Below are 15,044 nucleotides of genomic sequence, written 5' to 3' on the forward strand. Positions count from 1 at the left end.
CCTGTTATTGTTTGCTGATTGCACGCTTTTTGTTCATTGTTCAATTTTTAAGACAGTAAACAATTTTCAGTTTATTGCTTCTTTGTCTGGACAGATAAAGAATCCTGATGGTTTGTGTGTTAAGTCTGTGAGTACTTTCTGAGAACTACTGGACCACTGGAAATGTGGCTCCAGTAACCTAGAAATCACTGGGGATAATTTGAGAGCAGAAGACTCGACCACAGGTGGTTGTGGCCCAGTGGTGGGAGAAGGGTGCTAGTGTTGAGCACGAGCGGCAGATGTAGGTGGACCTGAGCTGTGCTGGGGATAGACCCTCTAAGTGGCCACGGGGTAACCCCAGGCGGGTGGATAGGCATTTCATGGGGCAAAGAACCAATTGGTTATGCAAGTGTGAAGAATATCGAAACAATGGGATAGAAACTGTATATATCAGTAATTCAGAGGTAGTGCCATAGAGAATCTGAAAGAACAAACATGCTGCTTTAAATATAATTCATTCATTGACAGGAAGCCACTGTAATTTTACTATATAACATGGTACACTAGTAAATTTATTACAGTCTCATGGTACTTCTGACCCATTCTGCATTAGTTGGTTAATGTGGAAATTACCACACATTAACTGCTGTGGTCTCATATTAACACTTAATGCAGAGTCCATGTTAACTGTTACATTGACAACTAACACAGCTGGTAAATAGGCCACTTAAGTAATGTAAATCTCCTATTATTATTGTATTTACAGATTTAGAAACCTGTCTGACCTCTGTTAACATTTTATAGTACATCTCACCATTCTTATTTATTCAAAATACTTATGACTCACCCATCCAGTTTATTCTTGAGCAGTGTACAATCAAACATCAGCAGTAGTTAAAATATGTCCATATAACATTCAAACAAACAAGATCAGAGCACAAAGCATGAATTGTTTATGAAACATTCAAATGCGAATAAGTTCCTGATATCAAACGGTTTCACATTCTAAGCAATGCAGCCACAAAGAAAGCATTAAGACATGGAATAGCTTTGTGTAACACCTTCAAAAAAGGAACATCAAGGGTATTTGATTGCGAGGTGGAGAGACCTACTGGCCTGATACCACTGCAACAGGAAGTTGAGATGCAAGACATGTCCTGGTGGGGGTAGAGGCAACTAAAGACCCAGGCAAACAATAACTTTTATTAACTCTAAACTCCAACTCTACTGTCATTCAATAACCAGAAACATTTCCGTCTGCAACTTCCCTACAAACCATTCTCTTGGGCTAAGCCTCACATTCTGCCTCTCCAGCCCACTGACACTGCTCTTCCTCCCCCCAGTGACTCTGGAGAGTTCTACAGAAGTCTAGTAATCCCCAATATAATGGGGGATTACACTAGCATATTAACACTAATATTAGCAAATAGTTCCTTTACAACATCATTACCCCAAACAGTGGCGTAGCGAGGGTGGCTGCCACCCGGGGCAGTTCGCCGCTGCGCACCTTCCCCCCCGGGTGCAGCATGACACCCCCCCCCTCGGCGCATCAACCCTCCCCTCGGAGCATCACCCAAGCCCCCCCCTGAGTGCATTCTTGCCTGCCGTGTGCACGCCGCTTGGGGGGGGGGGGGTGTCGGTTCCACTGGTTCCCGGCTCCCTCTGCCCCGGAACAGGAAACAACCTGTTCCGGGGCAGAGGGAGCAGGGAACCAGCAGAGCCAACACCTCCCCAGCGGCGTGCACCTGGGGTGGACCGCCCCCACCGCTCTGCCTTTGCTATGCCACTGACCCCAACACATATCAACATATCAAAGCTGCAACCAGGACAGACATGGCATCAGATCCCATTAGAGAAGTGCAGATGGCGTGGACTATCACCGGCACATCCTCTATCACCCTCCATCTGGGACTCCTCAAAATCAAAGATTCTTCTGACATGTCCAGTTCTCCAGGTCAACCAGTTTATACAGAAGGGCCTCATGCTGCTTCATCAAGTCCTGGGTGTGAGATGTGTTAGGAGCAATCAGCTGTGTGTGTTCATCCATTTTCAGTTCTATGTCTTCCTTGCGCCTGCCCAACTCACGGAGATTGGAGCCAAGGGTCACAATGCACTTGAGAATCTTGTCTTTGGAAGATTTAATGTCCACCTGAATCCCCAACAAGAATTGTCTCAGCTCTTTTGAGATACCTTGTTTGGTTGGGTGCGGTCTAGTGTCTGCCAGGGAAAGAGCTGAATCCGAGTCTGAGAAGGAGAGCCAGGCTGGCGACACATGGCATGCAGAGGCCCTACCAGCGACATGCCCAGACGAACATTCACAGTCCTTCTTCGTTGAGGAGGGAGTTACTGATAACCTGGCAGTCAAATCAGTACAGTTATTACCGAAAAAAATGAAAGACATCCACCGATGGAGCGGGATATTGCCAATATTAATGTGCTTAGGGCAAGAGCAAAGGAGCTAGGCAGTCACTCAGTGTGGTGACATCATTCCCTCTTCCAATCTGCTACATGTTTTGGATAAACATATGGATAAAAGGGAACCAGTTGGTGTAGAGGGGCATTTTTGGTATAGAAACATAGATATATGATGGCAGATAAAGGCCAAATGGCCCATTCAGTCTGCCCATCCTCCATAATCCTTAACACCTTCTTTCCTAAGGGATCCCACATGCTTGTCCCATGCTTTCTTAAACTCTTCCACCACCTTTTCCAAAAAATGAATTCTTTCTTAGATTCCTCCTAAGTCTATTTACTCTTAACTTCATCATATGTCCCCTCATTCCAGAGTTTTCCTTCATTTGAAAAGACTCTCTTCCTGTACATTAATGTCCCTAAGATATTTAAATGTTTCTATCATATCTCCTCTTTCCCTCCTCTCTTCCAGCATGTATGTGTTGAGGTTCATAAGCCTGTCCTTATATGTTTTATGTCCAAGACCGCTTACCAGTTTTGTAGCTGTCCTCTGGACCGACTCCATCCTGTTTATATCTTTCCATAGGTGCGGTCTCCAGAATTGCACACATTAATCTCAATGGGGCCTCACCAGAGACTTATACAAGGGCACCATCACCACTTTCTTCCTGCTGGTCATCCCTCTCCTTTTGCACCCAAGCATACTTCTGGCTTTGACTGTTGCTTTTTCTACCTGTTTGGCCACTTTAAGGTCATCAGGCACAATCACCCCCAAGTCCCTTTCTTCCTTTGTACATAGAAGCACTTCATCCCCTATATTGTACCTTTTCCTTGGATTCTTGTGACCCAAGTACATGGCCCTGCATTTTTTAGCATTAAATCTTAGCTGCCAAATATTGGACCATTCCTAAAGTTTTGATATGTCCTTCCTCATATCATCCACACCCACTGGGGTATCCACCTTGTTGCAGAGTTTGGTATCATCTGCAAAGAGACAAACCTTACCAGACAGCCCTTCTGCAATATCACTCACAAAGATGTTAAAAAGAACCGACCCTAGGACTGCTCCGTGTGGTACTCTACTAATAGCATCCTTAACTTCAGAGCAAGCTCCATTTACCACTACCCTCTGTTTTCTTTCTCTTTCTTTTTCTTCGTTTCTGTCCCCTTCTTTTTATGGTCTCCTGTTTTATCAGCGTCTGCTCCTTGACTATATACTGGTCGACATTCAAAATGATTTAACCATCCAGAAGCAGCCACTGACCGATTAAATTGCTTATTTTGGGCTATCCACTAATATTCAGTGGTATTTAAGTGGTTATCGCAGTGGCGTAGCCACAGGTGGGCTTGGGTAGGCCGGGGCCCACCCACTTAGGGCTCAGGCCCATCCAACAGTAGCACATGGTAATGAAAACGCTGCTGTCCACAATACTGGCACCTTCGCATGCTCAGTTTTCAGCGCATGCCTGATACAGACTACCAAGGTGGAGACTGGAGAGAAGCATTTTCCCACCATCTGAGATTTTTTTGGTGTGGGGGTGGGGGAGAGAACATTTGGTGCCCACTCACTTCTTGCCTAGGCCCACCCAAAATCTGCTGTCTGGCTACGCCCCTGGGTTATCGTGACTGAAAATTAGCATTCAGCACCTAAGTGAAAACTGGCTATTTTGAGGGCGTTCCGGGAAGTCAGCAGTTGGCCAGTTAAGTGTCGATATTCAGTTCATAATTGGCCAAAGTAACCGCATAAATGGAACCGCAAAAAAAAACACTGTCCTGTCTTTATGCAGTAACCTATAGCTGCTTAAGTTTTAGATTTAACCAGCTATGTATGGCTCCGCATTAACCGGATATTCAATGCCGAAGCCCAGAGATGGCCAGGCATTGAATGTCTGGGAATAACACTGGTGGTAGTTAGCAAAATGCTCATCCCCGCCAGCTGAATATTGACCCAGTAGCATCTTGATTGCTCTATCTCCTTCCATCAACCCTACGTCTGCCAGATCTGCATGTCCTTGTTCATGATGGCCTAGTTTCAATCAAACGTTTACTACCATCCAGCATCTGTCATCTGTCTATCCATCTAGTATTCTCCTGAGTATATCCACTTCCTAAAGCACTTACTCTCATTCTAAAGTTAGGCACTAGTTGCATGTGTATGTTATATAAAATTAGCAGTTATGCATGAGACTCAGAACACTCAGCAGTATTCCATAACATACGCACATAACGCCGTGCTTTCTTCTTTCTAGTTCCCGCTATCTGGAATAGTGCCCCATTGTCTATTTGTAGAGAGCTATCTATACCTAAGTTTAAATCACTCATAAAAACATGGCTTTTTTTCCCAAGCTTTTAGTGTTTCCTTTGATGTGGTCTGAATCTGGTATCTATATTCTTGCTCTGATCTATCTCTGTCTTGCTCATTTTTCTGTCCCCTCTCCTGCTGTTTGTTCTTCCGTTTCTAAGCTTCTTGAATGACTGTTTTCTTTTTCCTATAAATTAAATTGTAGCTCTTATCTATGTTCTAATTTTTGGGTTTATATTGTAAACTGTCTTCCTCCGCTTGTCGGTATTATAAACAACTAGTAAAAAAAGGCCCGTTTCTGAGAGCAATGAAACGGGCACTAGCAAGGTATTTGTTTTGTGCAATGAATGTTTATAAAGGGATTTTTTGGATTATTTTTTTTGTGTTGGTAATGAAGAATTGACATTTGTGTATTATGTGCAATATGATTTCTTAAGTGGTGGGGGGTTGGTTGTATTGTTGTTGGCTTGTATTAGTGTGGTGTTGTAGTGTGGTTGTTGTTGTAAATGTTTGTTTTTTGGGGGGGAGGGGGTTGGGCTGGCAGGGGTGTTCAACTGTGAGGGTGTGGTGGGGGATAGAGTGAGTGTCCATCTCTCCATGTTGTGGATCAGTGTGTGTGTGTTTTTTTTTTGTAAGGAGTTTTTTGGGCCCCCTCCCCCAGGGTGCCCCCCTTCCCTCCCTCCCAGATGCAAGTGTGTGTGTGAGGGTCCGTCTGATAATAGGTTACTTTGTTAGTGGCACTTCTCACCCATTTGAACCCTCCCTCCAACTGGATCTTTACTGCTATGATAGCATAAACGTTTATGTGCAGTATCTGTTGTCAAGAGTGAGTGTCTCTTCCAAGTTCCTGCTCTCCTTTCACAATACTCCCCACTTCCTCCGCTCTCTCCCTCCTGCAGAGCTTTTTGTGCCCTTTCTGTTATCTGGATCTACAGCTTCCCCCGGATTTATCTTTGGCCAATTCCCTTCCTGGATTTTGCTCTCCCCTTTGATGTGTTTCCTGGATTTCTCCCTCCCTGAATCGATGTTTGTATTTCCTGGATTGCTCTCTCACTCCTTTCCTTCCCCCTCTCTCTCTCTCTGTCTCTCTCTCTTTGTTGGATTTCTCCCTCCCTGTATGTGTGTCTGATGGATTTCTTTTTTCGCCTCCTCTTCCTGTTTCTTTCCGGAATTTTATTATGTTTGTACCTCCCTTCTTGAATCAGTATTTTCCTTCTGTTTTTTTTTTTTTTTTATATATGTTCCCCAGACCTGTGGCTCCGGGTTTTCTTTCTCTCCCTAGCTAATTTCCCGTCCGGCTGTGATCCATCTGTCCGTGTTCTGCTTCCGATCTCGGTCTGGTAGCGACAAATGTTGCCTCTTAACGATCGATGGAACCGTTAATTGCGTTCCCGAACCGGCGCGTTGAAATTCTGAATGCCAAACAGTCATGCTTCGAGATGCGGGCCCGGAGGGGAGGAGCACGGGGAAGCAGGCACAATATCGAGAGGGAGGGGAAAAAGGGTTTCCATTAGTGAGGAGAGAGCACTCACGCCTCCGCACAGTCACTGGTGGTCTCCCGAAGTCTGTAAGGATGGGGCGGTGACGGTGTTCCCAAACCTTCTCAGAGATGGGTTTAATTGTGGTGGGTAACTGAAATCTTGCTTGACTGTGGGGTCTTCAGGAACGATTTGTGAAGCATTGCTGAAAAGGAGGGGGGAGGGAGGTTGTGGGGAAAGGAAGCGCTTTCTGCTCCATATGATCGGGTGGTAAGCAAAACTTTTTGGGTTAGGCTTGTTCGTTGGGTGGGGGGTGGTGGTTTTGTGATGCGGCGAGAGGGGGGGGTCTGTGTTGCCCCGCTCCCTGCCACTTGCTTCGAAGTGGCTGGGAGCGGGCACTGACAGATGATTCCCAGGCAGGGGGAGGAGTAGGGAAACACTCCTCCCCTTGCCTTGGAATCAGCTGTCTTGACGTCAGTGACGTCCATGCGTGTCTGCCTCGCAGACCACCTCCAGCCAGGGAGCCACGGTCCCAAGCACAGAACGTTGGAGGTGAGAATTATTATATAGGATTACTGCCTTAATGCATAAATGCAAGGGGGTATTCACAGGGGGGAGGAGCATGGGATGTTGTTACTCTTTGGGATTCTACATGGAATCTTGCTACTCTTTGGGATTCTGGAATCTTGTTACTCTTTGGGATTCCGGAATCTTGCTACTCTTTGGGATTCTAGAATCTTGCTACACTTTGGGATTCTGCCAGGTGCTTGTGACCTGGATTGGTCACTATTGGAAGCAGGATACTGGGCTAGATGGACCATTGGTTTGACCCAGTATAGCAATTCTTATTTACTTGTGTAATTGCAGGATACTGTAAGTTATGTACTAAAGTGTCGCGTTTAGGTGTGTGCATTTACACCTTCTATGGACATGGCGTAAGTGGGTGCATCTAAATGTAGGTGCATCGAAGCTGATTTACACTAGTATTCTACAAGAACACTTACATGTATAAGTTCGAGTCACTTAACTCTCCATTGCCTTAGCTACAAAATTAGATTGTAAGGCCCTTTAGGGATAGGAAAATCTCTATGGTACCTCAATGTAATTGAACATGAACTACTATGGAAGAGGTGTGAGCTAAATAAAAACAAATTGGACCTGATATTCAGCTGGTGGCGATCAGCATTTTGCTGACTGCCACAGGTATTAAACTTGAAAATTTGATGCCGGGCCATGTCTGAGCACTGGTATTGAATTTCTGTGTATACCTAAGTGGTTTACAATTTCTTTACAAGTATGATGCAAGAGTCACTTCTTACCTCACTGGTATGTTCTTTGCTGTGTTGAGCTTCAGAGGAAGGCTTTGGGGGTTCACTGCACATTGTGGCAGACACGCCAGTCAGAATCTCTCGGATGAAGTCCACTTGACCAAATTGGGCTGCCACATGTAAGGCTGTAAATCCTGTCTGTTGTGGAAAGGAGGAAAAACACATTCAGTGAACAGGAAACAAGTGGTAGCTATTTCTTCTCACCGGTATATCAATTTGTATTTATAACATTAATGCTTTAGAAAGTATTAATATACAAACAAATCTTTTTCAGGGACAGAAAATATGTAGAACTAGAGGATATGAATTGAAGTTGCAGGGTGGTAGACTTAAGAGTAACATCAGGAAATACTTTTCCAAGAGAGGCTGGGAGATGCCTGAAATACCTTTCTGGAGGAGGTGGTGGGTACAAAAACAGTGACAGGAAAAGGATCTAGGTGTACATTGAAACCATCTGCTCAGTGTGCAGCAGCATCTAAGAAAGCAAGTAGAATGTTAGGAATTACTAGGTAAGTAATGGAAAACAAAAATGAGGATGCTATAATGCCTTTGTATCGCTGCATGATGTGACCACACCTCAAATACTGTGTGCAATTCTGGTCACCGCATTTCAAAAAAGATATAACGGAATTAGAAAAGGTACAGAGAAGGGCAACAAAAAGGATATGGTGGATGGGACGATTTCACTATGAGGAAAGGCTAAAGTGGCTAGGGCTCTTCAGCTTGGAGATATGATAGAGGTATATAAAATAGTGAGTGGAGTGGAAGGGGTAGACATGAATTGCTTGTTTGCTCTTTCCAAAAATACTAGGACTACGGGACATGCAATGAAGCTACTAAGTAGTAAATTTAAAACAAGCCAGAGAAAATATTTCTTCACTCAATGTGTAATTGAACTCTGGAATTCATTGCCAGACAATGTGGTAAAAGCAGTTAACTTAGCGGGGTTTAAAAAAGTTTGGCTAATTTCCTAAAAAAAAGTCCATAAGCCATTATTAAGATGGGCTTGAGAAAGTCTACTGCTTATTTCTAGGATAAGCAGCATAAAATCAATTTTACTGTTCTGGGATCTTGCCAGGTACTTGTGACCTTGATTGGCCACTGTTGGAAACAGGATACTGGTTTAATGAGCATTCGGTCTGTCCCAGTATGGCAACACTTATGCTCTTATGTAATTCAAAAACAAGTGAGATAAACATAGAGGATCCCCATATAGAAATAGGAGGGAATCAAAGCAAAACTTAAGGGTATAGAAGAGTTTAATCTGCATGGAGTGGCAGGAAGAACTTTGGCTGCCTTGTTAAGCAGCCTGAATAGACAATATAGAGATCCTTTTACTAAGCTGCATTAGATGCTAATGCATGCCTAATGCAGCATAAATGACCTAATGTGGGATGGGCTAAAGCATCACATATTAGTTTTGGGATGGGTGCACGCTAACCATGTGGTAAATATTTTTTGGGGAATTTTTTTTAGGGGGACATTCCTTTGACTGGGTGACCAGAGAGTTAGATCAAGGGAGAGCTCTAAATATGGTGTATTTAGATTTAGCAAAACCTTTGATATGGTTCTGCATAGATGACTAATAAATAAACTGAATGCCCTCGGTATGGGTCCTAAAGTGTCTGACTGAGTTAGGAACTGATTACTGGAAGGCGACAGAGGGTAGTGGTAAACAGAGCTCATTCTGAGGAAAAGGATGTTAGCAGTGGTGTTCCACAAGGTTTGGTTCTTGGCCCGGTTCTTTTTAACATTTATGTAAGTGCACTACAATGCTTAGATCCGTTGTGGCATCCTCATTGAATTCTTCAGGAACACTTTATGGTATTGTTACTTGCTTAACTTCTCAAAAGAGCATGCACTCAGGCACAATCCTCCCACACTTGTTTGACAGTTCTGGGCTGTCAAAAGCCCAGACTTGTCAAACACAGGGGCTGGAGGTCCATGGGACCATCAGACCCCAAACAGCATGGCCTTGCTGGCCTAGTACTCCCACCTCGAGCCAAGTGACATGGGGGCGGACATCCAGTCCCCCGACCCCCTGACCCCCCCGATACAAGTTTGGGGGGGCTGGAGATCCAGTGGGTCTCCAGCTCCCTAATCCCCTAGCATCCCCTCAAATAGAGCCCCGGTGGCCCAGTGGGTCGCAAGTCAACCCCTCCCCCCGACCTGGTGGTCTAGCGGCCCTCTTCCCCACCCCCTACCTTCATTGGTGGCCTTCCTTCTCTTCCATCGGCGCCACCTCAAAAATTGCAGTGCTCAGCCCTGCCCAGTGCATCCTGGGATTCACTGGGTGGGACTTCACACCATATAAGAGTGCTCCAGTGGGGGTGATGGTGGTAGGAGCAAACTCCCCCTGCACTTTTGTCCCCAGCAGCAACATCTTTTTTGTTTTAAATTGAGAAGGGATAATATTTACAGAGGATGAAAATAGGATGCCTTAAAATTTATTGGTTGTTTAAATGCTGTTATTTTGAGTCAAATTTTTCCCCCTCTTTTTAAATATAAATATTGAAAGTATTTGTAATTTTTGAACAAGTGGATAATGAGTCCTATACAGTTTTTGCAATTTTTTGTTGAAATGAGGATACAATCTGAGGAAGATATTCCTCCCGATATTCAGCACTATTTAACCAGCCATGAATGGTTCCTGGCCAGTTAAACAGTGCTTAACCAGCTATCTGTGAATATTTAGAGGGAGATAGCTGGTTACAACTCACTGAATATTCCTGGTCAGCGCTTAGCAGCTAACCGGTAGTATTGCGTGATATAACCTACTGTCTGCTAATATTCAGCGTATCACCGGATAAGTTTGGCGGTCAAATCGGGCTACTGCCATAGCAGTCCTACCTTTGGCTGGTTTAAAACTTAACTGGCCAGTGCTGAATATTGGCTTGGCCAGTTAAGTTTAAACCGGCCAAAAATAAACTGTGTATGGCCATTAATTAAAATGAGAAAATCTAGCCATTTTACCACAGCAGTAAACATGGCCTTTGTGCATGGGAAAGACTCGCATAAGGGCACTTTTTACTGCTGTTTGGTAAAGGGCCTCTTAGGAAGTAAAAAAATCCCATATAAAATAGACAGCGTTGATTAACTAAATATTTTTCCAGGAAATTTGAAACTTTCATTAAAAAAAAAAATACAGCACAAGTTTAAAAAGGGCACATTTTATAACCAACATTCAGTGAGGTATTTGTAACATCAAGGGTTTTCTGCTTTTCATCACACATTACGTCTTGTATTTAATGTTTGTGTGTTTCATGAAAACAGTTAAGCATCAATTAACATTTTTATGATCTTGCACTATGACACTATGTTCCATAACTGAGCTAAACTACTTCTGATGGACTGGGCCATTTGTAATACAGTGTCGCAAGGTAGGAAGAGAAGAAATAAACAGGGGTTCCAGAAAGCTGGTATCCAAATTTTTAAATGAGACAGCTCCATTGCTTATTCTGTATATGGATTAAAATCATCTTTGTGTCTGAGAAAGTTACTGCTCATGGATCAAGGGTCTTCCATTTTCTTCCCGTTGGCAGGAAAAATGTGAACTGGAGTTAAGAATGTGGAATCATGGATCCATGAACAACTTTATAAGATACAAAAATGATTCTCATCTGCGCATTGTACATGTGTCAGTAATCAAAACAGCATTTGCCGCAATAATTGTATAATTAGTTAAGGCAAAGTGGTGGCTACTTTTTCTGTGCTACATTTTTTTAACCCAAACTGCATGCACTTCCCCCTCTTGGGAATACATCACAGACACTGTGCTCACTGCAAAACAACACATTTACTTTTACTAGAATGCAGGACTGGCAATAATAATCTAAAAAAAAAAAACCCTCATTTTTGTTCTACCTGAAAAAAGAGCTTCGATTACTGTGGTACCCATCTCATATGGGCCTAAGTATTATTTGAGTGGTATTCACGCATCCAATAAGCACATTTAGTGGATAAGGATCCACCTACTTCAAGGCAAAAAGAAAGGACATAAATGATGGCGTTTAGGTGGAGCATGAGCAAAGCACACAAGAACATGCATTAATTATAGGTGCTATATGGAGTATATCTTCCTACATGAAAGGAGGTCCCCTAGAGGTAGTATCATAACATTACTGCTAGGGGTCGTCAGCGCTATTTTGGAGACAGGCACCTACCCGGGAAAAAGCTGAGGAGGATCGCTGCTGTCTGGTCCCACTGCACCACCAATTTAGAACCTCGGGTGAGCCCCGGGGGGGATTGAAGGGTGGAGGATGGGTTAGACATTGTGGGGTGGACATTCTCGAGGGTATGGCAGCATTGGAAGCTTCAGGAGTGTGAGCTGTGAACCAGAAGGTGTCACAGTTAGCACCAGGACTGCATTACATGCTTAAGCCCATGCTGTTCTGCGCTGTCTACCTGTGCAGTAAATGGGGGGCAGATGCAGGGCATGCCCCCTCCATTTACCCTAAGCCTTTGAACTTACTGCAAGTTAATTTTGGCTTTACTGTGTGGTATGTACAAAATTTACCACAGTTTAGTAAAACAGCCCCTAAGTTACTTTCTCCACTCTAAGGGGTCCTGTTAAAGGGGACCTGTGCTGGCATTTACACATGTTTTTTTTATGTGCGCCGAAGCCCCCTTTTACCGCAGTGAGTAAAAGGTAGGTCTTTGGGTTTTTTTTTTCAAGACATGGCTACCCACACAACCATTTTGGGGGGCAGCACTTTGCCACCCATTGATGTGGCAATAAGGGCACCTGTGCTAACCTGCTGGTAACTACTGCACGATTACCGCTGGGTACACACCGGCACTTCAAAAATTGAAATATTTTTGCAGCGCCAGAAATGGCGCATGCCGGGGGAGGGAACTAGCACCGGGCTGCTGCGGTACTTCTCTTTTAACAAGTGGTAAGCCCCCATTAGACTTACCACCGCTTTGTGAAAGGGCACCTAAATCTGCTCTCATTGCTACCCACTATTTAGGCTCCTAAATTTAAGAGTTTAGTGAACTTTTGAGCATAAATTTTGGAACTCAGAGGTCTTTTTACTGAGCTATGGTAAGAAGTGACCTGCGTAGCTTGGACAGACGAAATTGGCACGCGCTGGGTCCAATTTTACCGCGGCTGGGGAAAAAGGCTTTTTTATTGGGCAGTAAATGGCTGTGCGCTAAAATCAAAAGTAGTGCGCAGCTACTTACTGCCTGAGCCCTTGCTGGCACCCATTGATCTAGTGGTAAGGCTCACGTTCTAACCATGCGGTAATCATACAGTGCACACCAATGTGGCCACGCTGCCAATTACCACCAGGAACATCCCCCGCAGTAGAAAATAGAAAAATATTTTCTACCTCGGGAAATAACTTGCACCAATTTCGAAATTACCTCCTTTGTAAAAGTTTCCCTTGGTGCTTTAATAAAGACTTTTCATTTGCTACTCCCGTCTTGAGAGTCATGAGTCAGTCTGTACTCTGTGTATATTGTTTCTTTGTAGAAGTTTCTCCCCGTTTTTCCTTGTGGAGTCTCCAAGCGGCACAGCTCTCGGAGCAATCTGAGTTGAGGCAGAGCTTCCAGTAACATCACGATCAATTGCGCCTATGACTGCAGATTCTTGGGAATGACTCTTCCTTTTCACTATGTCAAGGTAAGAGAATGTAGGGAAAAAAGGATCAAGAAGAACGCAGTGGTCAGAGCACCAGCAGCACATGTCTGCCGTTTTGCTCTGCCCTTGGGCATGAAGGTCTTTGAATCTTTGCTTTTAAAATATTTTCCCCACTGATTGGCTAAATTTAACCTCCTAAATTAACAAAGCAGCCAAGTTTAGCAAGTCAAAAATGAGGACGATTCAGGGGTGTTCTTGGGGCAGGTTAGTTTAAGATTGTCCTTTCTCAACATGGAAGATGAAGGAACTTGGATGGAATTTGAAGTCAAGGAAAAAATTACTATCAGAAAAGCAAATGGTTGATCCTAAAGGCATGTGCTGGTCTGCAGAGGAAATATGATCTGAGATGAGAAACATAGCTATACTGAAGTTGAGGATTCACCTTACTACTGGGAATTCTGAAGGAGATACTGTTCTTCAAGCTTTCCAGGACATTGATGTGGCCATTCTTAGCTGCCAGATGAATCGCAGTCATACCTTCCTAGTACAAACGGAGAAAATAAAAAAGAAGAGCAATTAATAGTTTTAATGCCTCCAGACCAGGGGCGTATCTGCGTGGGGCCACAGGGGCCTGGGCCCCCGCAGATTTCGCCCTGGACCCCCCTACCGCCGTTAACTCTCCCCCGCCTACCGCCAACCCTTTCCCCCCCTACCGCCGTCACCTACCCCGAGGTCCGCTCTTGCCGGCTTTTTAACTATTACTTCAGCTGGCGGGGGACCCCAACCCCCGCCAGCCCAGCCGAGGTCTTCTTTAACTTTTTCATCCTCGTGCTGTTAAAGCTGCATAATGCATCCTTCCAGTTGGACGGAGTTTGACGTCGCAGCACGTTGTACGGATGTCAACGTGCTGCGACGTCAAACTCCGTCCAACTGGAAGGATGCATCATGCAGCTTTAACAGCACGAGGATGAAAAAGTTAAAGAAGACCTCGGCTGGGCTGGCGGGGGTTGGGGTCCCCCGCCAGCTGAAGTAATAGTTTAAAAAACTGGCAGGAGCGGACCTCGGGAGTAGGTGACGGCGGTAGGTGGGGAAAGGGTTGGCGGTAGGCGGGGGAGGGTTAATGGCGGTAGGGGGGAGGGTTGATGATGACGGCGGCGGGGGGGGGGCGGCGGTAGGGGGGGTTATAATGTGCCCCCTCACTCTAGCCCCTGCCCCCCTACCGCCGAACCTCAGATACGCCCCTGAGTCCAGACTGGATGAGATATGGTCCAATTGTAATCATTAAGGCCCCCTTTTACAAAACTGCACTAGTGGCTGCCATTGCGGTAATGCCAACATAGCCCATTCACTTCGAATGGGCTCTGTCGGCACTTCCGTGTAGCAGCTGCTAGCATGGCTTTGTAAAAAGGTGCTTGATACTTCTTAAATATTAAGATATATACTCCCTAATTCTATAAAAGATGCCAAAAATTGCATGCACAAATTTGGGCACACACCTAATTTGTGCATGCAATTTAACTGAATAAAGAGCTAACTGGCACCAATAATTGGCTTTTTAACAAACAATTATTGGCACTAATTAGATTAATTGGAGTTTATATGTGTAAATCTGAGCCTAAATTTTATGTTTGAGTAAAAAAGAGGGGTGTGGAAATGGGTTTCAATTGGTGCAAATGACCACATCTAAAGTTAGACGTGATTCCCGGGCGTAAGCACTATTCTATAAACCTCACTTAACGTTAAGCACGGCTTATAGAATAGCGCTTTTTTCAGTGCCATATATAGAATTCACCCCATGGGGGGCAATTCTATAAAAGAGCACCTAGAATTAGGCACCTAAAGATCAATTCTCTAATGTAGGAGCTCACATTTACCTGTGTAAATGATTAGAATACTAGGAGTTTTGCACATATGTGAACTTAAATGCTAGCATAGCCCCTAAGCACTATTCTGCACATATC

At 44.4% G+C, this 15,044-nt stretch overlaps 1 protein-coding gene across 1 annotated transcript in view; it reads right to left on the reverse strand.

The window, feature by feature from the left end:
• The window catches only part of LOC115460153 (serine/threonine-protein phosphatase 6 regulatory ankyrin repeat subunit B-like), a 182,981-nt gene that overhangs the window by 54,201 nt on the left and 113,736 nt on the right, over positions 1-15,044 (reverse strand). Inside the window, exons 20-21 of the mRNA XM_030189994.1 lie at positions 13,526-13,624; positions 7,491-7,637 (exon numbers count right to left, since the gene is read on the reverse strand). Coding sequence (XP_030045854.1) covers positions 7,491-7,637; positions 13,526-13,624 — 246 coding nt within the window. The remainder of the gene's footprint in view (positions 1-7,490; positions 7,638-13,525; positions 13,625-15,044) is intronic.

Source organism: Microcaecilia unicolor, chromosome 1 (assembly GCF_901765095.1).
Source record: "Microcaecilia unicolor chromosome 1, aMicUni1.1, whole genome shotgun sequence".
Classification (NCBI taxonomy): domain Eukaryota; kingdom Metazoa; phylum Chordata; class Amphibia; order Gymnophiona; family Siphonopidae; genus Microcaecilia; species Microcaecilia unicolor.